Raw genomic sequence first — 24902 nt, forward strand, 5'->3', positions numbered from 1 at the left:
CCCCTCGTCCTTTTCTTCGTTCGACTAGACATACCTGATTCCTGCAACTGCTCCTTATCGTACAGTACTTCTAGATTTTAAAGTTTGGTTTGGAAAAAAATGAACAATCTTTCCCCTGCCAATTAAATCCTGGAGGAACAACCCATCGCTGTTAATTTTCCTGGAGAATTAGGTGGCGTAGGCGTGCAAAACCATCCATTAAAATTATCCTTTGGCTTCTGAGATGTTTCCCGATGTTTCTCAGCCGTTGGGTGACAATTTGCAGCAGTGTTTTGCAACCTGGGCCACTTGGAGATGGGTGGACTTCAACTCCCAGAATTCCTTGCTGGCTGGGGAATTCTGGGAGTTGAAGTCCACCCACCCATCTTCGGGTGAAGAAATGTAGATAGTCCTTGCCTTACGACCACAGCTGGGCTCAAAAAATCTCTGTTCCTCAGCGAGACGTTTATTAAGTGCCCCGTTTTACAACCTTGCTTGCCGCAGTTGGTAAGTGAATCTCTCCAATTATTAAGTTAGCGAGAAAGTTGTAAAGCGAATCTGGATTCCCCCCTCGACTTTGTTCGTCAGAAGGTCTCAAGCCTCTCGGGACACTGCGACCGTCATAAATATGAGTCGGTTGCCAAGTGTCCGAGTTTGGATCACGCGGCGATGCTGCGACGGTTGTAAGCTTGAAAAAAAAACAACGGTTCTGAGTTGTTTTTTTCAGTGCCGTTGTAACTCTGAGCAGTCACTAAATGAAGCGTTGTAAGTCGAGGACTACCCGTGCTGGTTTAAAGCTTCGACGTCTGCACCCGTTTTCAGATTCTTCTTCTTCTTCTTCTTCTTCTTCTTCTTCTTCTTCTTCTTCTTCTTCTTCTTCTTCTTCTTCTTCTTCTTCTTCTTCTTCTTCTTTCTTCCGGTTTGAAGGCTCCAAAGGGCAGACCTTCTCCCTGGGTTTTGCATCTTGCAAAGCCTTAAAATTAGGCCGGATATTTAGATATCCTCCAGGTTTCTTTCGGGGTCTTTGAAGCCACAATCTGGATTAGGATGCAGAAACGGATCCTGGCCAGAGTGGGTGACTCTCCTTTCCTTTCCCCCCCCCCACGCAGAGGGCATGCTGGTCATCAAAAAGATTGATTTAATGAGCGGCCGCACAGGGGCCAACCGCCGCGCCCACCACACCGACGAGTACGAATACGACAACCTCATCATCCGTCGCGGGCAGCCCTTCGACATGACGCTTCACTTCCAGCAGCCTTACGATTACGAAGACCACCGGGTCTGCCTCGAGTTCCTGATTGGTAAGTGTGCCAAAGGAAGGGCTCCTCCGGGTTTCTAGTCCTCATGGCTCCCCCCCCCCCCCGGGAAGTCTGAAAGGGCCGAGATCCAGTAGATAGTAGATAGAAGAAGGTCAGCCAGGCGGGAAGTTGGCCCTGTTTCAGAGGCCAGGAGAGAGGTTGGGAATGCACCGTCACGCATGGCACACGTATGTTTTGGAGGTCATATCTGAGCCTTGGGAGGGGGACCTGGCTGGTTCTAAACTTGGGAAAGTTTTATTTCTTGTCTTCCTTCCTTCCATTCACTCATCCTTCCACCCATCTCTCCATCTCCTTCCTTCCTCCCTTCCATTCATTCACTCATCTCTCTTTCCTTCCTTCCTTCCTCTCTCCCTCCTTTTCTTCCTTCCTTCCTTCCTTCCTTCCTTCCTTCCTTCCTTCTCTTCTCTTCTCTTCTCTTCTCTTTCCTGCCTCCTTCCTTTCTCCCTCTCTCTTGTCCTTCCTTCCTTCTCTCCCTCCTTCCCTCCCCCCTCCCTCCTTTCCTTTCCTCTCTCCTTCCCTCCCTTCTTATTCCAATCTCATTCCCTCCCTCCCTCCCTCCCTCTCCATCCTTCCTTCCTTCCTTCCTTCCTTCCTTCCTTCCTTCCTTCCTTCCTTCCTTCCTTCCTTCCTTCCTTCCTTCTTTCCTCCTTATTCCAATCTCTTCCTTCCCTCCCTCCCTCCTTCCCTCCCTCCTGTCCTTCCTTCCTTCCCTCCCTCCCTCCCTCCCTCCGATTGTGAGGCTGGCTGGGGAATTCTGGGAGTTGAAATCCCCATGTCTGAACGCCCCCCGCCACCGAAAACGCTGCTCCAGAATTTTTGACTTTTAAATGCAACCCGTGATGCTCCTTTTTTGCATCGGACCAGCTGGGGGGGGGGAACCTGACTTGTCCATTTCTTCGTGGAATCCTTTGCAGGTCAGCCTGATGGGTGTTGGGCCGTTCCAGGGCCCCCATCTTCTGAGATGGTGGGGTTTGGGCTTCCGGCGCGCTTGTTTTTCCCCTGGACTTGCAACGTGGGTTTGTGTGTCTTGGTCACACAACGACGGTGGTCCTGAGACAATCATTTGGGGTTTATCTCAAAAAAAGTGGTGCGGAATTTGGGACAGTCGTGGGGGGGGGTGGTCCTACGGGTGGTCTAGCAAGGGGGGGGGCTGTAAAATTACCAAGAAGCATTAACCGGCTTCCTCAAACAGGACCCAACCACCACATCAAACCAACCCATAAATGCAAGGTTGTCGTAACACGATTATGTCTCTCCTTGTCATTAAGCCTTCCAGGGGGGGGGGGAGAGGCTATTTTGAGCTTCCTGTCACACACACACACACACACACACACACACACACAGGCAAAGAAATCAACCGAATTGCAATCCCAGTTACCTCGGCCTACCCTCTTTCTTTTATGCAAGAGGTGGACTTATACAAACGGGCTCAGGCAGAAAACCAACCGGTGCAGCTGTCCCATTGCAACTTATTTTGCCCTCTGCACCGAGTCCTACCCAGTGCGGAAACCGCAAGGATTTCAGCCGAAGGAGAGCAAGCGGAGAACAAATGCTTCTGTTTACTGGTGGAACTGGTTCTGCCTTTTTTTTTATTATGATAATGATGGTGGTGATGATTATCACCAGCCTTGCTCGGCTCAACCCGGTGAGGAATTTGGGGCTGCTGCATCCCTGAGGGAGGCATTGCTAAATTCCTTTAGGAGAGGTTTGCAAATAGGGCAAGGCGCACACAACGCCTGCCACCTTGGCTTCCAGCCCGGCAAGCATAATTCTGCATCTCTCGCTTTCTAAATTTTTATTTTATTTTATTTTATTATTTTGGCTCCAACAGCTGGGAGAGCTAAGGGTGGCAACTTTTGATTATCTCGCAAGCTTGTGATTTCGTAGATCTGGCGTTTGGGATCACGTCTGCCCTCCTTGGTCTTCGGCCACATCTGCCTTCCCTTTCCTTATCGCCACCCTGGAATCTCGTTGTTTTTTTGTGTGTTTTATTTTCTCCTCTGGGAAAATGCCCGAGGCAGAGTTTGGGAAATCAGGAAGGGCGAGAAAGTCAAAATTAAAATTTTGCAAAAGGAGGAGGTGGCTTTGCGGGTCCGCGGTTTAATCTCCTGCCTGCTTCTCCCTGACCAAAGGGCCAAGACAGAAAAGATCCCAGCTAGAAATATATTTGAAGTCGGTAATTGGGTGTTTCCTCTGATTTCTGACAGCTTATTAATTTAATACAGACTTCAGTTGTTTCTTGAACTAGGCGAGTTGGGTGGACTTCAGCTTCCAGACCTCCCCAGCCAACTTCGTTCCTTCCTTCCTTCCTTCCTTCCTTCCTTCTTTCCTTCCTTCCTTCCTTCCTTCCTTCCTTCCTTCCTTCCTTCCTTCCTTCCTTCCTCCCTTCCTTCCTTCCTTCCTCCCTTCCTTCCTTCCTCCCTCCCTCCCTTCCTTCCTTCCTTCCTTCCTTCCTCCCTCCCTCCCTCCCTCCTTCCCTCTCTTTCTCTCTACTTCCTTCCTTCTTCCTTTCTTCCTTCCTTACCTTCCTTTCCCTTCCTTTATTCCTTTTCTCCTTCCTTCCTTCCTCTCCCTCTCCCTTCCTCTCTTCTTCCTTCCTTCCTTCTTCTATCATTCTTTTTTCTTTCTTTCCTTCCCTCCCTCCCTCTCCTTCCTTCCTCTCTTTCCCTTCCTTCCTTCCTTCCTTCCTTCCCTCTGTCAGGACCCACTCCAATTCACGTCTTAGGAAAACAAAAACTTCCAAAAAAATGGATTCTGACACCCTCCCTCTTTTCCTTTCACCTTTTTCCCTTCCTTTCTTCCTTTGTCTGTCTCCCTCGTTCCTTCCTTCCTCCCTTCCTTCCATTGAAAGGCTGGCTGAAGAATTCTAGGCATGAACATCCACCCATCTCACCTGCCTGCACAATAAGTACAGTTTGAGCAAAAGCACAGAGTGTCCACCTCATCACAGGTGTATTCCAGATGTTGTAACATCATCAGTGCTAGAAGAGAGTGGGGTTTCTGGAGGGAGGAGGAGGAGGAGGAGAACTGTGGGGTCCTTGGTGCTCTCTGAGCTTGGTGATTGGCTTAAGACGTTGCATGACCCGACTAGGTAACATCATCAGTGCTAGAAGCAAGAGGAGGAGGAGGAGGAGGAGGAGGGGAATGGAGGGAGGAGGAGGAGGAGGAGGAGAGGAGAACTGTGGGGTCCTTGGTGCTCTCTGTGCTTGGTGATTTGCTTAAGACGTTGCATGACCCAACTAGGTAACATCATCAGTGCTAGAAGCAGGAGGAGGAGGAGGAGGAGGGGAATGGAGGGAGGAGGAGGAGGAGGAGGAGGAGGAGGGGAATGGAGGGAGGAGGAGGAGGAGGAGGAGGAGGAGGAGGAGGAGGAGGAGGAGGAGGAGAGGAGAACTGTGGGGTCCTTGGTGCTCTCTGTGCTTGGTGATTTGCTTAAGACGTTGCATGACCCAACTAGGTAACATCATCAGTGCTAGAAGCAGGAGGAGGAGGAGGAGGAGGAGGAGGAGGACGGGAATGGAGGGAGGAGGAGGAGGAGGAGGAGGAGGAGGAGGAGGAGGAGGAGGAGGAGGAGAGGAGAACTGTGGGGTCCTTGGTGCTCTCTGAGCTTGGAGATTTGCTTGCAGACGTTGCATGACCCAACTAGGTAACATCATCAGTGCACTGAGGTCTTTGCCCAGGCTAGAAAGAAATATCCCAGGTGGCGTTTCACACACCCGGCTGGTTAAAATTGAGCCACTGCCTCTTGAGGCTCGAAACAACGAAAGAGAACGCAACACCTGCCTTCTTTTAGTTAAAAAGAGTTAATTGGAGACTGGGATCCTCTACTCTGTCTAGTATTATTTATTTTCTTAGGCTCCCGGCCAGAAAAAGAACAATAACCCGCGATCATATCAACTTCCTGGCCCTTTGATAAGCAAAGCGTGACTGGGGTGTTGAAGCTCTTAATATGCCTCCCGGCCCTTCCAGCTATGCCTTTGAATTCAATCAATGCTCTCCTTGAGATCTAGAAGGATCCAAGGCTAAACAAATCTTGGTTGGCGCGATATAAAAAAAACCGTCGAGACTCCGGAAAGGGTGCAAAGAAGAGCAACGAAGAGGATCAGGGCACCGGAGGCTAAAACATACAAAGAAGGGTTGCTGGAATTGGGGATGTCTAGTTTAATGAAGAGAAGGACGAGGGGGGGGCAGGATAGCAGTTATTCCAGTATCTCAGGGGCTACCCCAAAGAAGAGGGAGTCAAGCTATTCTCCAAAGCACCTGAAGAAGGCAGGACAAGAAGCGACGGATGGAAACTCATCAAGGAGAGAAGCAACCTGGAACTAAAGAGAGACTTCCTGCAAGTGAGGACAATTAACCGGTGGAACCACCTGCCTCCAGAAGCTGTGAATGCTCCAACGCTGGAAGTTTTTAAGAAGAGGCGGGACAGCCATTTTGTCTGAAATGGTCTAGGGCAGGGGTAGGCAACCTTGGCCCTTTTATGACTCGTGGACTTCAACTCCCAGAATTCCTGAGCCAGCCCCGCTGAGAGGAAAGAGAGAGGTTTCCAAGCTGAGTCATGCTGGCTCAGGAATTCTGGGAGTTGAAGTCCACGAGTCATAAAAGAGCCGCAAGGTTGCCCATCTCTGGTCTAGTCTAATGAAGAGAAGGACGAGGAGGGATATGATAGCAGTCTTCCAGTATCTCAGGGGCTGCCCCAAAGAAGAGGGAGTCAAGCCGTCCTCCAAAGCGCCTGAAGGCAGGACAAGAAGCAATGGATGGAAACTCATCAAGGAGAGAAGCAACCTTAGAACTGAGGAGAAACTGCCTGACAGTGAGGACAATTAACCAGTGGAACGACTTGCCACCAGAAGGTCTGGGTGCTCCATCACTGGAGGTTTTTAAGAAGAGACGGGACAGCCATTTGTCTGGGATGGTATAGGGTTTCCTGCCTGAGCAGGGGGTTGGACTAGAAGACCTCCAAGGTCCCTTCCAATTCTCTGATTGAAGTCTTGTAACTGTAAGAATCAGGAGCGTGAATGCAAGCTAGTTGGCTTCCCGTGCAGCCCACCAGGAAGTGTTTCTACAGGGACCTTATTCCAGTGGGAACTTGCCCCTGGAAGTCTCTCTCTCTCTCCGGGAATGAAATGCGCGTCCTAAACTGGGCACCCCACCCTACGCCACCCGAGGGAACATGGCACAATGAATTATTGCGTAGGGTTGCAGCCTAGAAATATTGCTGTATCAAGCACAACGCCCAGCATCAGCAAGGAACGATGGCTGGATAGTTGCAATCATGTAAACATAGCAACAAAACAATCGAGAGATAGCAGATTGTGATGCAAGACAAGTCCCGGTACGGCAACTGACTTAGCAACCTCTGCAACTTTAAGAGGCGTGGACTTCGACTCCCAGAATTCCCCAGCCGGAATTTTAATTCTGGGAGTTAAAATCCGCCCGAAGTAACAGGGCTGGATGAATAATGCCTGGCGTCTTTCCACCTGTTTTTTACCTGACTCATTCTGCAAACCAACTTAAGCGTATACGTTTAGAGCTATCGCCTCATCTTGTGGCAGGGAGTTCCGTCGGCTGTGTGAATTTTGGGGTTTGCTTTCGATCTCAGCAAATCGACAGCATCCAGTGATCTCCAGTGGCAATATAAAAGGGGCCCATGAAAAAGTATTTATCCTTTTTTCAGATTTGTTCTGAAGGGGTAACTTGGTCAGATTCCACCAATGTTATTAATTCTAAATGAGGGCCAAGCCACACATCAAGGAGATCCTGGAGACTTCCATACAAATGTCAATTGTGGTGTCCACCAAACCACAAAGCTTACAAAACCTGGAGGCTTATTCTTGATACGTAACCAATTTCCCACCAGTGGCTGATCCGTCCAAATCACACCAGCCTAAAACTGTCCAAACCATTGTTAAAAGAATCCAGGCATTGGTAAACCATCTGTGACCTTGGACAAAGTCCATCATGGCTCCGACATCAGAAAAGTATTGGGTGAAGAGAGAAGTACTTGAGTGAGAAACAATGGAAGGAAACCCTTCCTGGCAAAGGAGAACCTTGGATGATCCTTCAAACTTCTAGAGAACTTCTCCGTGAAGAGACAGCTAAAGAAATAATCGTAATTTTGAAGGCTACCTGGATGTGGTTACGTCTGGTGGAAACCAAGCCCTGTAAGAACCTTGGTTAGACCATCAAGCCTAAGGATAGGAGCGTCCATGTTCTTTGGGAATCTTGTTCATCCTTAGGACTTCAACCATTTGCTACACCTGAAGGAAATAGGACGTCTGCTTCGGAGCAGAGACGTCGGCAGGAGAAATGTCTCCTCAAATTCAAGATGGAGCCCAAGTGAAGTAGGTCAACTGGGCAAGAAGAAACAGTGGAAGCCCTTCCTGGCAAAGAAGACCCTGGGATGACCCTTCAAACTTCTAGAGAACTTCTCTGTGAAGAGACAGCTAAAGAAATAATCGTAATGTTGAAGGCTACCTGGATGTGGTTACGTCTGGTGGAAACCAAGCCCTGTAAGAACCTTGGTTAGACCATCAAGCCTCAGGATAGGAGCGTCCATGTTCTTTGGGAATCTTTTTCATCCTTAGGACTTCAACCATTTGCTACACCTGAAGGAAATAGGACTTCTGCTTCGGAGCAGAGATGTCGCCAGGAGACCTTGAAGATGGAGTCCACGTGGAAGCAGGTCAGGGAACATCCACGTCAGCTGCGAGAAGATCTCCTAGAGAGATTGCTTTAAGACTTTGGACCAGCCCTTTCTGGCGAAAACCCTAAAAATCTCACGAGAGGAACGTCTTCTCCATGGAGGAAAGGATGCAAAATTCTGATTAAAGGAAGTGCTGAGTTGGTCCATACCTCTGGAGGAGGGAGAACCAGTTACTGTGTCTGAAAACTAATTACTTCTTCATTCCAACACCTTGAATGCTGGATGACTTAGCTGATGAAATAGATTTATGGATTTATTATTATTTTTTAATGCAGCCAAAGAAATGGAGGGAAGCCATGATTTTCCCGCCTGTCGGTTCCCTTTGCATATCAACAGCAGGTGTGGCTGTATATTCACCGCAAAATTCACAATATCCGAAAAGAGGCTCCAGCTTTGTCATTATATCCCAAAAGGGGCCCAAGCCACGACTTTTAACGAGCACGACGGAGTCCATTTCCGTGGCTAAGCGAGACGGTCATGAAGTGAGTTTTGCCCCATTTTACAACCACCGTCATAAATACGACTCGGCTGCCGAGCGTCTGAATTTTGATCACGTGAACGTGGGGATGTTTGCGACGGTCGTAAGTGTAAAAATCGGTCCTCGGTCCTTTTTTTTTCCCCACTGCTATTGCAACTTCAAACGGTCACTAAACAAGCCGTTGTAAGTTGAGGACGGCCTGGATATTCAGTGGCATAAAAATTCAGAGCATGTGAAAAGGAGCACAAGTTTTTTTTTCCACGGGTTTCTTCACGGCGTATTTTAAGCTTTGATGACATGCCGAATTCAAACTGAAGGCATAACATGTTATTTTTTATTATTATTATTTCCCCCCACCCCTTTGAGCCAATTTTCCACTTTCAACTTTCCCAAAAGGGTGGCAGGTTGACAAAAGTGTGACCTCACCTCTCTGCTTTTTTGCTGCTTGGAACTGAACCGGTTGCATTTCTGCCTACAGCAGGCTCGGCCACTTTTTAAGACTGGTGGACTTCGACTGCCAGGATTTCCCAGCCAGCGAGGGTTTACCCAGAATTCAGCACAAACGGGACGAGAAGAAACCTGGCTAGATTACTTAGAGCACATGTTTTGACCGGGTAACTTTCTTAATAGAAGGTGGGAATGTGGTAAACATAATATATCTTGCCTTCAGTAAAATGAAGAAAAAAAAGGGGGGGAAAGCTGGCTGGGGAATTCTGACCCTAAAGTTGCCAGGTTTGGAGATCCTTAACCTACAACTTAGTTTGTCCCAGGGGTAGGCAACCTTGGCTCTTTTATGACTCATGGACTTCAACTCCCAGAATTCCTGAGCCAGCATAGCTCAGCATGGAAACCTCTCCCTTTCCCCTCAGCATGGCTGGCTCAGGAATTCTGGGAGTTGAAGTCCACCAGTCATAAAAGAGCCAAGGTTGCCTACCCCTGGTTTATCCTTTTACAGGTAGTCCTCGACCTAACGACCACAACATAGCCCCAAATGTCTGTTATTCAATGAGACATTTGTTAAGTGACTTTTGCCCCGTTCTACGACCTTTCTTCCCACCGTTGTTAAGTAAATCACGACAGCCGATAAGTTAGTAACCTGGTTGCTACGTAACCTAGATAGCGGCTGACTAGCTAGAAAACCCGGCCTGTAACCTTCGTCCTTGCTGCCCCTGTTACCTGAGAGGTGAAAAGAGCCACACCTGGAGAACAGGTTTTTAGTTCCCCCCCCCCCCTGCTTGCCCTAACCTGCAACTCCAAATAATAGAGAAGGAACAGAACATCAGAGGTTGGAAACAAAAAAAACGTGTTTTCCATTTTTCTTCTACGTCTTGTAACCTCCTTCTCAAACAATGTCTCAGCAATGTTTTTCAACCTGAGCAACTTTTAAAATATGTTGGCTGGGGAATTCTGGGAGTTTCAGGGCCCTTGTAACCCTTCTTAAAGGACCAGTGTGGGAATCCTGGGAATTGAAGTCCACCCGTCTTAAAGGGCCAGCATTGGAATTCTGGGAGTTGAAGTCCACCCGTCTTAAAGGGCCAGTGTGGGAATTCTGGGAGTCGAAGTCCACCCGTCTTAAAGGGCCAGCATTGGAATTCTGGGAGTCGAAGTCCACCTGTCTTAAAGGGCCAGCATTGGAATTCTGGGAGTCGAAGTCCACCCGTCTTAAAGGGCCAGCATTGGAATTCTGGGAGTTGAAGTCCATCCGACTTAAAGTGCCAGCATTGGAATTCTGGGAGTTGAAGTCCATCTGTCTTAAAGGACCAACATATGGAATTCTGGGAGTTGAAGTCCACCCTTCTTAAAGTTGCCGAAACACTGTCCTAAAGTCAAGTAATTCACTTGATTTTCTTATTTTTTTTTCTTCTTCTATTGCAATCTTTACAGATAGTCCTTGACTTACATCAGCTAGTTTAGTCACCGTTCAAAGTTACAACAACACCAAAAAATGTGTCTTGTGACCGTTTTCCACAGTTACGACCATTGCAGCTTCCCCGTGGTCACGGGATCAAAATTCAGACATGTGGCAACTGACTCACATTTACGACGGTGGCAGCGTCCCCAGGGGTCCCGCGATCCCTTTTTATGACCTTCTGACAAGTCAGTGGGGGAATCCGGATTTACTTAACAACCATGCTATTCGCTTAACAACTGCCGGAAGGTGGTAAAATGGGGCAAAACTCATTTAACGACCTTGCCCGTCGCAGAAATTTTGGGCTCAATTGTGGTCGTAAGTCAGAGACGATCTCTGCTTACAACCAACCCACCGTCCGCCAGAAAGCAACAGCTTTGATAAGGGACTGTTACTTCCCCCCAAGAATAAGGAGCGTAAATTTCGCTCGTGGTTGCAAAGCTGAAAATGGCTTGCCTCAGTCAGTAAACCACGGTCTGTACTGCTGATCAAGCTGCGGTTAAGGGCACTGGAACCCAGCTGGGCTGGGCTGGGCTCTCATAAATCCTTTGCATTGATTTGAGGTTTATTTAAGGGAGGGAACAAGCGGTGGAATCCAGAGAATTCACATTATCTCTTGAAACTTGAATGTTTGGCAGGGGAGAGACTGCCTGTTCCCACCGTTGTTCTCAGGCACCTTATCTAACCTTCCTTAGCAAACCGAGGCTTAGCGCCAAGCTGGTCGTCTAAGCACTGCTTGATAAAAAAAAATGTCTGTTTTGGGGACAGTGAGAGCCACCCACCTCAACCCACAAGGGCGGATCTGTTGACATTTGGGTGGGAGATCTGGCTTCAGACAACAGGCTCTGTTCACACAACCCATGTCAACCCGGGTTATCAAAACAGGCCTCTTGTACTTCCAAGAATGGATGACGCCCAGACAGATCAGTCCCCTTTTTCAGGGCGTATTTACTTTAGCTTTACAGGTAGTCCTCGACTTCACTGGGGGAAAAAAGGGGGATTTACGGCCGTTTTTCACACATGACCGTTGCAGCATCCCGGGATCAAAATTCAGATGTTGGCCAACTGACTCAGATTTGTGATGGTTGCAGTGTCCCACTGGGGGGGTGGTGTCACGCGATCCCCCTTTTGTGACCCTCCCCTGGCGAGCGAACTCAATGAGAAAGTTAGGTTCGCTTACCGACCGGGTTAGTAAGTTAACGAGGCAGTGATCCACCGCAAGAAAGGTCGTAGAAGGGGGCCCAAACTCACTTGACCAATGTTTTCACTTAACCACAGAAATTTGAGGCTCAGTTGCGGTCGTACGTCGAGGACCGCAAGGGTGACCTGTGACTGCTTCTCACTCTTCTCTTCTTAGGGCACAACTTTGTGGCTTGCATCTTACAATTCGTGTTGTTTTATTTGGTATCCTGGTACGATTTATATCGTTTGCTTATCCTGTGACTATCGCTAAAGCGTTGCATCTTATGATTTATGATGAATGTATTTTTTTTATGTTCATTACGATCGCGATGAATCCCTCGTTGCTCATATGGACACCGAGAGCTTCTGATGCGCCGGAGACAACAAATTCCTTGCGTGTCCAATCGCCCTTGGCAAATAAACAGGCAAATGTTGTCGCTTCGTGGGGTTTTTCAGCCCTTCCAGATCAAGCTGCCTTTGGCAATTGACCGATGGGGATTCTTGTCAATGCCGCTTGAGGGATGCTCCCGTTGCTTTGGGATCGCACACCAGGCGTCTATCGCCACGGCTATTCCCTATCGTTAATTCTATCAATAATAAAATTGCAATTATTCATTTGCCCTCCGGCAGGCTCCAATCCGCATCCCTCGAAGGGGACCCACATTCTGGTGCCCGTCGGCAGCTCCCTGCCCGGCATGGGCTGGTCGGCGGAAATGACCAGCTCGGACGACAACTGCATGTGTCTCCGCGTCTGCCCCTCACCCAAGGCGGTGGTGGGCAAGTACCAGTTCAGCGTGAAGACCCGGAGCAAGGCGGGCGAGTACGCCGCCCCCTTCGACCCCAAGAACGAGGTGTACATCCTCTTCAACCCCTGGTGCCCAGGTGAGTCCTGGGGAGAATGGGGGGGGAGAGAAACACAGAGGGGGGAAAGCGGAATCCGCAGCCTGGCTTTGCTAAAGTGGGCATTTGGCGAGCTCATTTGGCAGCTCAGCTCCCAGAATCCCTTTGTTAGCACGACTGGGGGATTCTGGGAGGGGAACAGCACGATGTCTGGAAGACTGATGGAGCCAGCCTTTTACTGGGGTGCCGTATTTGTTATTGATCTCCCTAAATGATCAATTAAACAGTGGCCCTTTTTTTAGGGAGGACAATCGCTTTGGATAGGGGGAGAGAGGGAGGGAGGGAGGGAGGGAGGGATAAACAGATGGATGGATAAAAGGATGGAAGGAAGGAAGGAGATGGAGAGATGGATGGATGGAAGGAAGGATGGGTGAATGAATGGATGGATGGAAGGAAGGAAGGAAGGAGATGGAGATGATGGATGGATGAAAGGAAGGAAGGAAGGAGATGGAGATAATGGATGGATGGATAAAAGGAAGGAAGGATGGATGGATGGTAGGAAGGAAGGAGATGGAGAGATGGATGGAAGGATGGGTGAATGAATGGATGGATGAATGGAAGGTAGGAAGGAAGGTGATGGAGAGATGGAAGGAAGGAAGAAGTTGGAGAGATGGAAGGATGGAAGGATGGTGGATGGATGGATGGATGGATGGATGGATGGATGGATGGAAGGTAGGAAGGAGATGGAGAGATGGTAGGAAGGAAGGAAGGAAGGAGATGAGGAATTGATGGAAGGGTGGGTAAATGGATGGAAGGAAGGAAGGAAGGAAGGAAGGAAGGAAGGAAGGAAGGAAGGAAGGAAGGAAGGAAGGAAGGATTTTCTTAATAATGATTTAATAGCAGTGCTTCCCAAAGCTGGGTGAATTACCCCAAACTGGGCAAAAGTGGTCTTTCTATGAGTAACAGCGCACAAAACCATTATCCAATCACAACAGAGACGTTAAAATTTACTTCAAGGGTTTTACGATCCCCACAGTTTTGTGTCTCGAATCCAGGCCCTGGGCAAACCGGCATGGATTTCCAACCGTTGCAGCCTCCAGGCGTCCCGTCATTCCCCACTTGCGACCTTCCCAGCTGGCTTCCGGCCAGCAAGCAAAGTCAACGGAGAAAGCCGGATTCACTTAATGACCGCAGGCTTTCGCTTAACGACGGCGGCGATTTTGCCGAAGAACCGTGGCAGAAACCTTGCAGAGTTTGGGGGTGTAACTCCGTCACCGCCTTGCTTAACGGCACCAATTTGGGGGTGGTCGTAAGCGGAGGAGCCCCCCCCCGTGGCATTTTGCCACGTGGACGGTTGGCTGGACGGTCTAAAAAAATCCACCGTGAGAAAACGGGCAGAAAGCTGTGCCGTAAACAGGAGATCTCCTTTCTCCCCCCCCCCCCACGGTTCATCAAAGATGCTCCAAACAATCCGACCTAAATCTCCTTGGCACGACACACACCCTCTTGACCTGGGTGCGAAAGGCGCAGGCTTAATTGTCTGCCCAAGTCAGCAGGGCGTGGGAAAAGGATTGTATATGTACCCAGACAGGTCGAGAAAGAGGAAGGGAAGGAAGGAAGGATTGGGAAGGAAAAACAAAAATGCATTATTTTTCCTTTCGGCCGGGTTTCTCGCTAGCTGCACCGCAAACCGTCTTTATCAGAACTAGAGATTACAGGGAAGTCCTCGACTTACAAAGGTTCCGTTTAGTGACCGGAGTGACGACGGCACTGGAAAGACGGGACTTAGGACCCTTTTTCCCCGCTTAGCTTAGCGACCGCTACATCATCCCCGCGGTCACGGGATCAAAAATTCGGATGCTTGGCAACTGACTCGCATTTATGACGGTCATAGCGTCCCAGGGGGGGAGGGTGTGCCACGTGATTTTCCCTTGGGCGACCTTCTGAAAAGCAAAGTCGATGGGGGGAAGGCAGGTTCACTTAACCACCGTGTGAGTCACTTGACAACTGCATCGATTCGCTTAACGACCGTGGCTAGGAAGGTCGTAAAGTGGGGCAAAATGCACTCAACAAATGTCTCGCTTCGGAAGGGAAATTTTCGGCTCCGTTGTGGTCGTAAGTCAAGGACCACCTGTAACTGGATTTACTTCCAACACTGGAAGTTTTTAAGAAGAGATCAGACAGCCATGTGTCTGAAATGGTATATAGGGGTTTCCTGCCTGAGCAGGGGGTTGGACTAGATGACCTCCAAGGTCCCTTCCAACTCTATTCTATTCTATTCTATTCTAATTTTCTATTCTATATTTTCTATCCTATCGTATCCTATCCTATCCTATCCTATCCTATCCTATCCTATCCTATCCTATCCTATTCTATTCTAATTTTCTATTCTAATTTTCTATTCTATATTTTCTATCCTATCCTATCCTATCCTATTCTATATTTTCTATCCTATCCTATCCTATCCTATCCTCTTCTATTCCGTTCTCTGTTCTATTCTATTCCGTTCTCCGTTCTATTCTGTTCTATTCCATTCCATTTTCTATTCTGTTCTGTTCTGTTCTATTCTATATTTTCTATTCTATTCTATTCTATTCTATTCTATTCTATTCTATTCTATTCTATTCTATTCTAATTTTCTATTCTATATTTTCTATCCTATTGTATCCTATCCTATCCTACCCTATCCTACCCTATCCTATTCTGTTCTATTCTATTCTATTCTAATTTTCTATTCTATATTTTCTATCCTATCCTATCCTATCCTATCCTATCCTATCCTATCCTATCCTATCCTATCCTATCCTATCCCATCCTATCCTATCCTATCCTATCCTATTCTATCCTATCCCATCCTATCCTATCCTATCCTATCCTATTCTATCCTATTCTATTCTATTCTAATTTTCTATTCTATATTTTCTATCCTATCCTATTCTATCCTATTCTAATTTTCTATTCTATATTTTCTATCTTATCCTATCCTATCCTCTTCTATTCCGTTCTCTCTTCTATTCTGTTCTATTCTATTCTATTCTATTCTATTCTATTCTATTCTATTCTATTCTATTCTAATTTTCTATTCTATATTTTCTATCCTATTGTATCCTATCCTATCCTACCCTATCCTACCCTATCCTATTCTGTTCTATTCTATTCTATTCTATTCTATTCTATTCTATTCTATTCTATTCTATTCTAATTTTCTATTCTATATTTTCTATCCTATCCTATCCTATCCTATCCTATCCTATCCTATCCTACCCTATCCTATCCTATCCTATTCTGTTCTATTCTATTCTATTCTAATTTTCTATTCTATATTTTCTATCCTATCCTATCCTATCCTATCCTATCCTATCCTATCCTATCCCATCCTATCCTATCCTATCCTATCCTATCCTATTCTATCCTATTCTATTCTATTCTAATTTTCTATTCTATATTTTCTATCCTATCCTATCCTATTCTATTCTAATTTTCTATTCTATATTTTCTATCTTATCCTATCCTATCCTCTTCTATTCCGTTCTCTGTTCTATTCTGTTCTATTCCATTCCATTTTCTATTCTGTTCTGTTCTGTTCTATTCTATATTTTCTATTCTATTCTATTCTATTTTTGCATTTGAAGGTATTTGTTAGAGATCGGAGTTCAGTTTGACGACTGGACTTTGACGTGGCCGTTTCTTAAGAGGGGAAAATGGGAATTTACCCATCCTTCTCTTTGTAAATAAGAAATTCCTTACTTTGGGACCTTTTGGAAGGAAACTGGCAGGTGTGGTGTGGTCATTCCATATGTAAAACCTAGGAATTGTATCACACTCCACACCCCAATTCCTGTTTGCTTTCTGATCTGCAGGGAAGGTTAAGGAGAGGCAGAAAAACCGGGCTGGGGAAAGGAATAAATTTTCTCTCTGCTATTCATGGAAGGAAAGACTAGAGCATATAAATCTTTAGCTTGGCACACACAAAAAAAAAGAAAACAAGGACTCACACAAACACAAACACACAAACACACACCCTAAATGGAACACTTAGGCCATGTTCTCTGGGCAGGAAGGAAAAGAAAGATAAAATCCTTTAATCCATTTTTTTTATGTTGATCAACCATCAGGAAATGACTTCATGACGTTTGTTCATCCATCGCTGGAAAGTTTTTGCCCAAAGAGAGATGCTTCAAGTCCTCGGCTTACGACCAAAACCGAGCCCCAAATTTCCACTAAGTGAGATGGTCATTAAGTGAATTTTTCCCCCATTTTACAACCTTCCTTGACCCCATTGACGTTGCTTATCAGAAGGTCACCAAAGGGGAATCACCTGACCCCAGACACTGGGACTGTCATAAATGTGAGTCGGTTGCCAAGGATCTGAATTTTGATCACGGTCGTAAGTGGTGAAAAACAGTCGTAAGCCACTTTTTTTCACCGCCGTTGTAACTTCAAACGGTCACTACATGAAGCGTTGTAAGTCAAGGACTGCCTGTATTTTAGAAAAATAGCATTTTATTGTGACAATTTTAACGAAGCTACCGTAATTTTTTTCCGGAGGGATCGCAAAGTGGCGCAGGCATAAAGGACAAACAGTAAACATCAAATCCATTTTTCCCTGCCAGGAAATAGCAGAAGCAAAAGTATTTTAATTTCTCCAACTAAAGGATGTTGTTGTTGTTTTTTAAAGGTACATTAGATCACCAAGGTGTGCTTTGTGGCTGAATTGGCTCCTTCCTCCCTTTGAAATGTTTTCAAAAGAAATGAAGGTTTCCCATTTACTTGAATTTCCCTCGTTTTTCTCCTCTTTTAGAGGATTCGGTCTACCTGCAACAGACTGACAGTCTCAAGGAATATGTGCTGAACGAAACGGGGAGAATTTATTACGGAACAGAAAGTCAGATTGGGGAGCGAACATGGAACTACGCCCAGGTAAGGTGCCTTTTCTCCTCCTCCTTGCAAAAATGATTGAGGAGCAAATGGTCTTGGAAAGGACTCTGGATTTATAGCTGTGCCTACAAACCCCAAATTGCCTTTGGGTCACATTTACTGTGAGCAGCTGCCGTGCAAGAATTCGGTGCCTGTTTTGTTAAAGTTGAAAAACTGAGAAATCTAAGGAACCAGCGAGGGAATATAAGATGTTTGATGTGAGAAAGAAAGAAAGAAAGAAAGAAAGAAAGAAAGAAAGAAAGAAAGAAAGAAAGAAAGAAAGAAAGAAAGAAAGAAAGAAAGAGAAAGAAAGAGGAAGGAAGGAAGGAAGGAAGGAAGGAAGGAAGGAAGGAAGGAAGGAAGGAAGGAAGGAAGGAAGGAAGGAAAAGAAAGAAAAAGAAAGAAGAAAGAAAGAAAGAAAGAAAGAAGGAAGGAAGGAAGGAAGGAAGGAAGGAAGGAAGGGGAAAGAAAGAAAAGAGGGGGAAATGGAAAGAAAGAAAAGGAAGGAAGGAAGGAAGGAAGGAAGGAAGGGGAAAGAAAGAAAGAAAAGAGGGGGAAATGGAAAGAAAGAAAGAAAGAAAGAAAGAAAGAAAGAAAGAGAAAGAAAGAGAAGGAAGGAAGGGGAAAGAAAGAAAGAAAGAAAGAAAGAAAGAAAGAAAGAAAGAAAGAAAGAAAGAAAGAAAGAAAGAAAGAAAGAAAGAAAGTATGGAAGGAAGGAAGGAGGGGGAAATGGAAAGAAAGAAAGAAGAGAAAGAAAGAAAAGAAGGAAGGAAGGAAGGAAAAGAGAAAGAAAGAAGAAAGAAAGAAAGAAAGAAAGGAAAGGAAAGGAAAGGTAAAGAGAAAAGACATTTTTAGGGAAGACAATCACTTTGGAGGGAGGGAGGGAGGAGGAAGGAAGGAAGGAAGGAAGGAAGGAAGGAAGGAAGGAAGGAAGGAAGGAAGGAAGGAAGGAAGGAAGGAAGGAAGGAAGGAAAGATTGAAAACGATGCAAACATGGCTAAGCTTCTCACTAGGCCGGGGGAATGCCCAGAAGGTGGCCAAAATGGCTGTCCCAGGGGTGGAATCCTTGCCCAGAGATTCATTTCTGTCTCCTGAAACGAAGCAGAGAACCTGGGCGGCCATCTTCCCTGCTCCGTTGACCTTCCTCCTGTTCTCCCATCAGTTTGACCACGGGATCCTGGATGCCTGTTTGTTCATACTGGATAAGCGCGGGATGCCTCACCCCAGTCGGGGAGATCCAATCATGGTTTCCCGCGTCGTCTCGGCCATGGTGAGTTGTGGCCAGGAGCCCATAACCTTGTGAAAGATGGGAAAACGTCAATTATTATTTCCTTTATCTGACTGCACGCTTTCCATTGCTTTTCTTCATAACCTTCCATCATTACTTCAGTTAATTCTCCCCATCCTTTCCTTTCTTCAATATCCCATTTTATTCTCTCTATTCCTTTCTTTTCTCTCTCTTTCTCTTTCTCTTTCTCTCTTCTCCTTGGGGCATTAAACGAACTAACTGAATCCGCGTGCAGCAGCGACTCAGCCACCGAGTCCAGATAATCCTTGATTTGCGACCACGGCGGAGCCCAAAACTTCCGTTGCTAAGCGAGACCCTTGCTGTGAGTTTTGCCCCGCTTTACGACCGTTCTTGCCACCGCTGTTAAGCGAATCGCCACGGCTGATAAGTCAGCAACACTGTGCTTGTCCGAGGGTCGCAAAAGGGGAACCCGTGATCACACTGCGACCGTCTTAAAGGACGAGTCAGTTGCCAAACCTCTGAATTTTGATCACGAGAGCGTGGGGAGGCTGCGACGGTCGTAAGTGTGAAAAAAAAACACTCCTAAGTCCCTTTTTTCAGGGCCCTTGTAACTTTGAACGGTCGGTCACTGACGGTCGTAAGTTGAGGCCTACTTCTGCAATCCCTTGCGGTTCATTCCAGAATGGAAAGCAAAATAAAAACCTCTGCACCGCAATTTGCCTAGAACGCAAACTTTGGATATACGTGTCGTCCTTAACTTACAACTGACGTTTCGAAGTTGCAACGGCACTGAAAAATGGTGACTGGTGACCTTTTTTCACACTTTTAACGACCGTCGCAGCCTCCTCACGGTCACCTGATCAAAATTCAGAGGCTTGGCAACTGATTCGTATTTATGACGGTCGCAGCGTCCCGGGGTGGGGGGGGAAATCCCCTGTTGTGACCTTCTGACAAGCACAGTCAACGCGGGGAGCCGGGTTCCGCTTAACGACCGTGTTACTAATTTAGAAACTGCAGTGATTCCCTCAAAAACTGTGGCAGGGACGGTCATCAAACTCACTTAAGAATCGTCTCGCTTAGCGGCAGAAACTGTGGTCGTAAACCGAGGACTGCCTGTATCCAAAGAAGGAATGAACACCCTGCCTCAACTCAGCTTTCTGTTTTTACCCACCTATTTGCACAGATATAATAATAATAATAATAATAATAATAATAATAATAATAATAATAATAATAATAATAATAATAATAATAATAATATGATGATGATGATGATGATGATGATGATGATGTTGAAAGGGACTTTGGAGGTCATCTAGTCCAACCCCCTGCTCTGGCAGGAAACCCTATACCATTTCAGACAAATGGCTGTCCAGTCTCTTCTTAAAAACTTCCAGTGTTGGAGCATTCACCGCTTCTGGAGGCAGGTGGTTCCACTGGTTAATTGTTCTAAATTTGATAATAAGTCTATTTTTTTAATAATAAAAAAGTAGTCCAGGGGGAACAAAATATACCACAAGGGCCTCGTGGTTTTTTTTCTGGATTTGTAGACTTTAATGAAAGTCAATTTCAGCCAAGTCTCTGCGGAAAGCCTTTCAACCTGACGAACTAACAAATCTGTGAATTAATGGAGGCCGATCTGGTACAGCCAGTTGGATCGGCCTGTTTCTGTTGAAGGAAATCACACAAGTCAGGCCAAGGCCTGCTTGTGTTTTCAGCCATAATTGGGGCGCCTCTCTTTGCAATATTGGGGAAACAGGATAATTGCTTTGGCTCCCGACGATTAATCAGAGCCGTTGTGTTATCGTTAAGGCCGGATCACTGCTTCGCCAGGCCTGAATCACACACACAATGTTCTTCAAAGAGGCCGTGATGCGTTGGAAATTATCACAACGGGTGTATCTCATCCCTACGTCTTCTGTTTAATTTCCTCTCCGCTCCTCTGCTTTTTCCTGTTCCTTTGCTTGCTCAGCAATGGCTTGGCCCCGAGGTCATTCTTCTCACCACAATCCACACAAAAACATTAAAAAAATAATTGTGTGCCGTAATAAACCTGAAAGGGTCACAAATCTTGAGAAACCGCAACCAGCCACAGGAATGACCTCACAGTAAGAGTTATACGGGTGCAGTAAAAACAGAAATTCAGGCCAGGCAATGGAGAAAACCTTGAGTAGAATCTCAGATATTTTGGGCCAAGCCCTGATTATTATTTTTTTTGTGTTTAATCTACAGCTAGTCCTCCACTTATAACCAGAATTGGGAGCAGAAATTCGGTTGTTAAGTGAGTTGGGCTTGGTTTTACGGCCCTTTTCCCGGGGTCGTTAAATGAATCACTGCCGCTGTTAAATGAAACAGGCAGTCATTAAACGAATCCGGCTTTGCTTATCAGAAGCTGCTTGGGCAGTTCACAAATTAGAATAGAATAGAACAGAACAGAACAGGAAAGAATTAGAATAGAACAGAACAGAATAGAATTAAGAATTAGAAAGAATAAGAATAAAAATAGAACAGAACAGAACAGAATAGAATAGAAGTAAGAATTAGAAAGAATAAGAACAGAACAGAACAGAATAGAATAGAATAGAATAGAATAGAGTTGGAAAGGGACCTTGGAGGTCTTCTAGTCTAGCCCCTTGCTCAGGCAGGAGAACCTACACCATTTCAGGGGATCACATGACTCTGGGATGTTGCAACCGTTGTAAATCTGTCCCGATTCTCAAATATGCATATTTTGATCTTGCAACAGTCATAAGTGCGAGGACCAGCCATAAGTCATTTTTTTCAGTGCCGTTGTGACTTTGAAGGGCCGCTAAACAAATGATTATGAGTCGAGGATTCCTTGTAATGTTGAATGCGTGATTTATAAGCGATATACACCATTTAAACATTTAGTAACCTTTCTTTCTTCTCCTTTTTCTTCGTTTGTTCTGCTTAATTTTTTTTTAAAAAAGAAAAACGGTTTATTTCTGCATATTTTTTTTCATTGCTTGTCCAGCTTTTGCAACTTCAGTTTAAATTTTTTTTTCCTGTCTTTCTTATAGAATAAAATAGGTTTAGCTGGAAAAGTAATTGGGAGGGAAGGGAAAACACCATCAGGCTTTTAAAGCTGACGTCACCCCTTCGAGGTAGGCTGGATAGGGTAGCCGACTCCATAAATACAACAGGAACTTTGCTTATTTATAGAGTTAGGTTAAAGCAACCTTTTTTCAACCTTGGCCACTTGACGTTGGGTGGACTTCAACTCCCAGAAGTCTTTGCTTTGCTGACTGTAGAATCCTGGGAGTTGAAGTCCCCACGTCTTGAAGTGGCCAAGGTTGAGGAACACTGCATACAGGCAGAGATAGTTATTGAGTTTTTGCCCCATTTTACAACCTTACTTGATGCCGTTGTTGAGTGAATCACGGCAGTTGTTAAATTCGTAGCCCGGTCGTTAAGTGAACCTGGCTTTTCCCTGTGGACTTTGTTCGTCAGAAGGTCTCCAAAGGGGATCACGTGACACCCCCCGGGATGCTGCAACCATCCTAAGTACATGCCAGCTTCCAAAATTCCATCTGAATTTTGATCATGTGACCACGGGGGAGGCTGCAATAGTCGTAAGTGTGAAAAAGGGCCCTATGGCCCCTTTTTCAGTGCCGTTGTAACTCGGCACGGTCACTCAGCAAGCTGGAATCAGTGAAGGGCTACCTGTACGGATCTATCTAAACAAAAATCGTGGTCCCCAACACTAGGCCCGTGGTAGCAAACCTATGGCACACATGCCAGAGGGGACACTCGGAGCCCTCTCTGTGGGCACGTGCGCCTCGCTCTTTGGCTTGCACAAGAAAAAGCCATTTCTCAAGCTCTTCCTAGCCAAAACAAGCCTCCGGAGCGAGCACACTGTTTTCAGTTTTAAATTCTATCAAATCTGACACCAGAAACAGACTAACAGATGACCTGAGTGCTGCATGTGTTGCTCTCAAACTTACAAAGTATGAGCCAAGGTTAGACAAATTATCAGCACTCACAGAACAGCGAAAATCAGCTTAATTCTTCAAAAGCACGGCGAATGGAAACTTTTACCTTCCCATGAAAAGTTGCTTGTATCACTGAAAGCTGTGATACTGTGTTTTTCTTGTAAGACAAAAAGATGTTAATGTAGGAGTTGTTGTTTTTTTCCCTAAACGAAAACCTCAGTATTCTGGTTACACTGCCGTGTTGCCGCTTTGCGATAAACAAGTGGGTTTTGGGTTGCCGTTTGGGCACTCGGTCTCTCAAAGGTTCGCCATCACTGCCGGCGTAGGCCTTGTTTCGACCCACGACAACGTTGTGTGTTTCTTCCCCAGGTGAACTCTCTGGATGACAACGGCGTGCTGGTCGGGAACTGGACCGGCGATTACTCCCGCGGCACGAATCCTTCGGCCTGGGTGGGCAGCCGAGACATCCTGTTGAAGTACCTCCGTACGGGATACCCCGTGCTCTACGGACAGTGCTGGGTGTTTGCTGGCGTCGTGACCTCAGGTGGCTGCTGTTGGCGGTTGAGGTGGGGAGGGTTGTGGGTCACAGGAAAAGAAACAAGAACGTCGAGGACGGTGTGCGTGTGTGTGTGTGTGTAGGGGGGAGCTGTTCTAGATTCTGAGGTTGTGGGCGCTCCGCCCGTGGAAGTTTTTAAGAAGAGATCGGAGATCCCTTTTGTCTCGAAATGATCTAAGGCAGGGGTAGGCAACCGCGGCTCTTTTATGACCCGTGGACTTCAACTCCCAGAATTCCTGAGCCAGCCACGCTGAGGAGAAATGGAGAGGTTTCCAAGCTGATCCATGGCTGGCTCAGGAATTCTGGGAGTTGAAGTCCACGAGTCGTAAAAGAGCCAAGGTTGCCTACCCCTGGTCTAGGGTCGCCTGCTTCAGCAGGGGGTTGGGCTAGATGACCCCCCAAGGTCCCTTCCAACTGCTATTCTACTATAATTCCTCCTCCTCCTCCTCTTTTTAAGAAGAGATTGGAGTACCATTTGTCTGAAATGTTACAGGCTCTCCTACTTGACAGGGGTCGGTCTAGAAGGCCTCCGAGATCCCTATTCTGTTATTCCTCCTCCCCCCCACCTCCTCCATTTTAAGAAGAGACTGGAGAGCCCCTTGTCTGAAATGGTCTAGGGGTCTCCTGCTTGAGCAGGGGGTTGGACTAGATGACCTCTAGGGTCTCTTTTCTTATTCTACTATAACCTGGCCCCAGACTTTTCCTTTTCATTTTTTAATCCAATCAGCCCTGTAAAGTGGGGGGGGAGAAAAAAGAGGAGAATAATAACGACTGAATAATAACTTTGAACTGCCTTCGAGAATTAATAACTTCTCGATGGCAAATGAACCCGGCCAATGGACACCTTCTGCTCCAAGTTCCAGAGAGCAAACATCCCATCAGAAAAGTCTCACCAATTTGTGTGTGTGTGTGTGTGTGTCTGTGTGTGTACACTGGTAGAGTACAACCACTAGGCCTCTCTGCTGATACCTTTCCTCTCTGTCCCTTCCCCCCCCCCAGTCCTGCGGTGCCTGGGCATTGCCACCCGGACCGTCACCAACTACAACTCGGCGCACGACACGGATGTCAGCCTCACCATGGACATCTACTTTGACGAGAACATGAAGCCCCTGGAGCACCTCAACGCTGACTCTGTCTGGTGAGGACTTGGGACCTCCTCCTCCTCCTCCTCCTCCTCCTCCATGGGCATCGGGGTAGGGTGGATGAGGACAAGTGGGCAGAGAAGACCAACTAAGTTGAGCCTTGGTGGAGCAGTGGGCTAATGCCTCCTTAAGTAACACCAGCTGCCTGCAATTAGTGCAGGTTCGAGTCCCACCAGGCTCAAGGTTGACTCAGCCTTCCATCCTTCCGAGGTAGGTAAAATGAGGACCCAGATTGTTGGGGGCAATTAAGCTGACTTTGTAAAATGCCGCTTGGGGGGAGAAAGCCCTACTAAGCAGGCATATACATAGAATGAAGGCTATTGCTAAGCACATTGGTTTGTGCTTAAATTGTAAGCCGCCCTGTGTCTTCGGAGAAGGGCGGGATATAAATGGGATTAAAAAAAAATAAAAAAATAAAAAAAAATAAGTTAGTCTCCAGTTAGCTGTGCCTTCAACTTGATCAGCGTTCTTCTTGAGATCGAGAAGCACCCAAGGTTAAACAAACCTTGGTTGCCACGGTACAAAAAAAAGATGTGGAGACTCTGGGAAGAGTGCAGAGAAGAGCAACAAAGAGGATCAGGGGACTGGAGGCTCAAACCTACGAAGAACGGTTGCAGGAATTGGGGGCGTCTGGTTTAATGCAAAGAAGGACTCGGGATAACACGATAGCAG

The 24902-nt window shown here is 46.5% G+C and overlaps 1 protein-coding gene across 1 annotated transcript in view; it reads left to right on the forward strand.

Moving 5' to 3' along the window:
* LOC308677771 (protein-glutamine gamma-glutamyltransferase K-like) overlaps window positions 1–24902 on the forward strand; it is a 51229-nt gene that overhangs the window by 18074 nt on the left and 8253 nt on the right. The window contains exons 3-8 of the mRNA XM_081344468.1: window positions 1089–1280; window positions 12204–12455; window positions 17215–17333; window positions 18493–18600; window positions 22902–23076; window positions 24088–24226. Of these exons, the coding sequence (XP_081200594.1) occupies window positions 1089–1280; window positions 12204–12455; window positions 17215–17333; window positions 18493–18600; window positions 22902–23076; window positions 24088–24226 (985 nt within the window). The remainder of the gene's footprint in view (window positions 1–1088; window positions 1281–12203; window positions 12456–17214; window positions 17334–18492; window positions 18601–22901; window positions 23077–24087; window positions 24227–24902) is intronic.

The sequence above is a fragment of the Vipera berus genome (genome assembly GCF_964194415.1).
Source record: "Vipera berus genome assembly, chromosome: Z".
Taxonomy (NCBI): Eukaryota; Metazoa; Chordata; class Lepidosauria; order Squamata; family Viperidae; genus Vipera; species Vipera berus.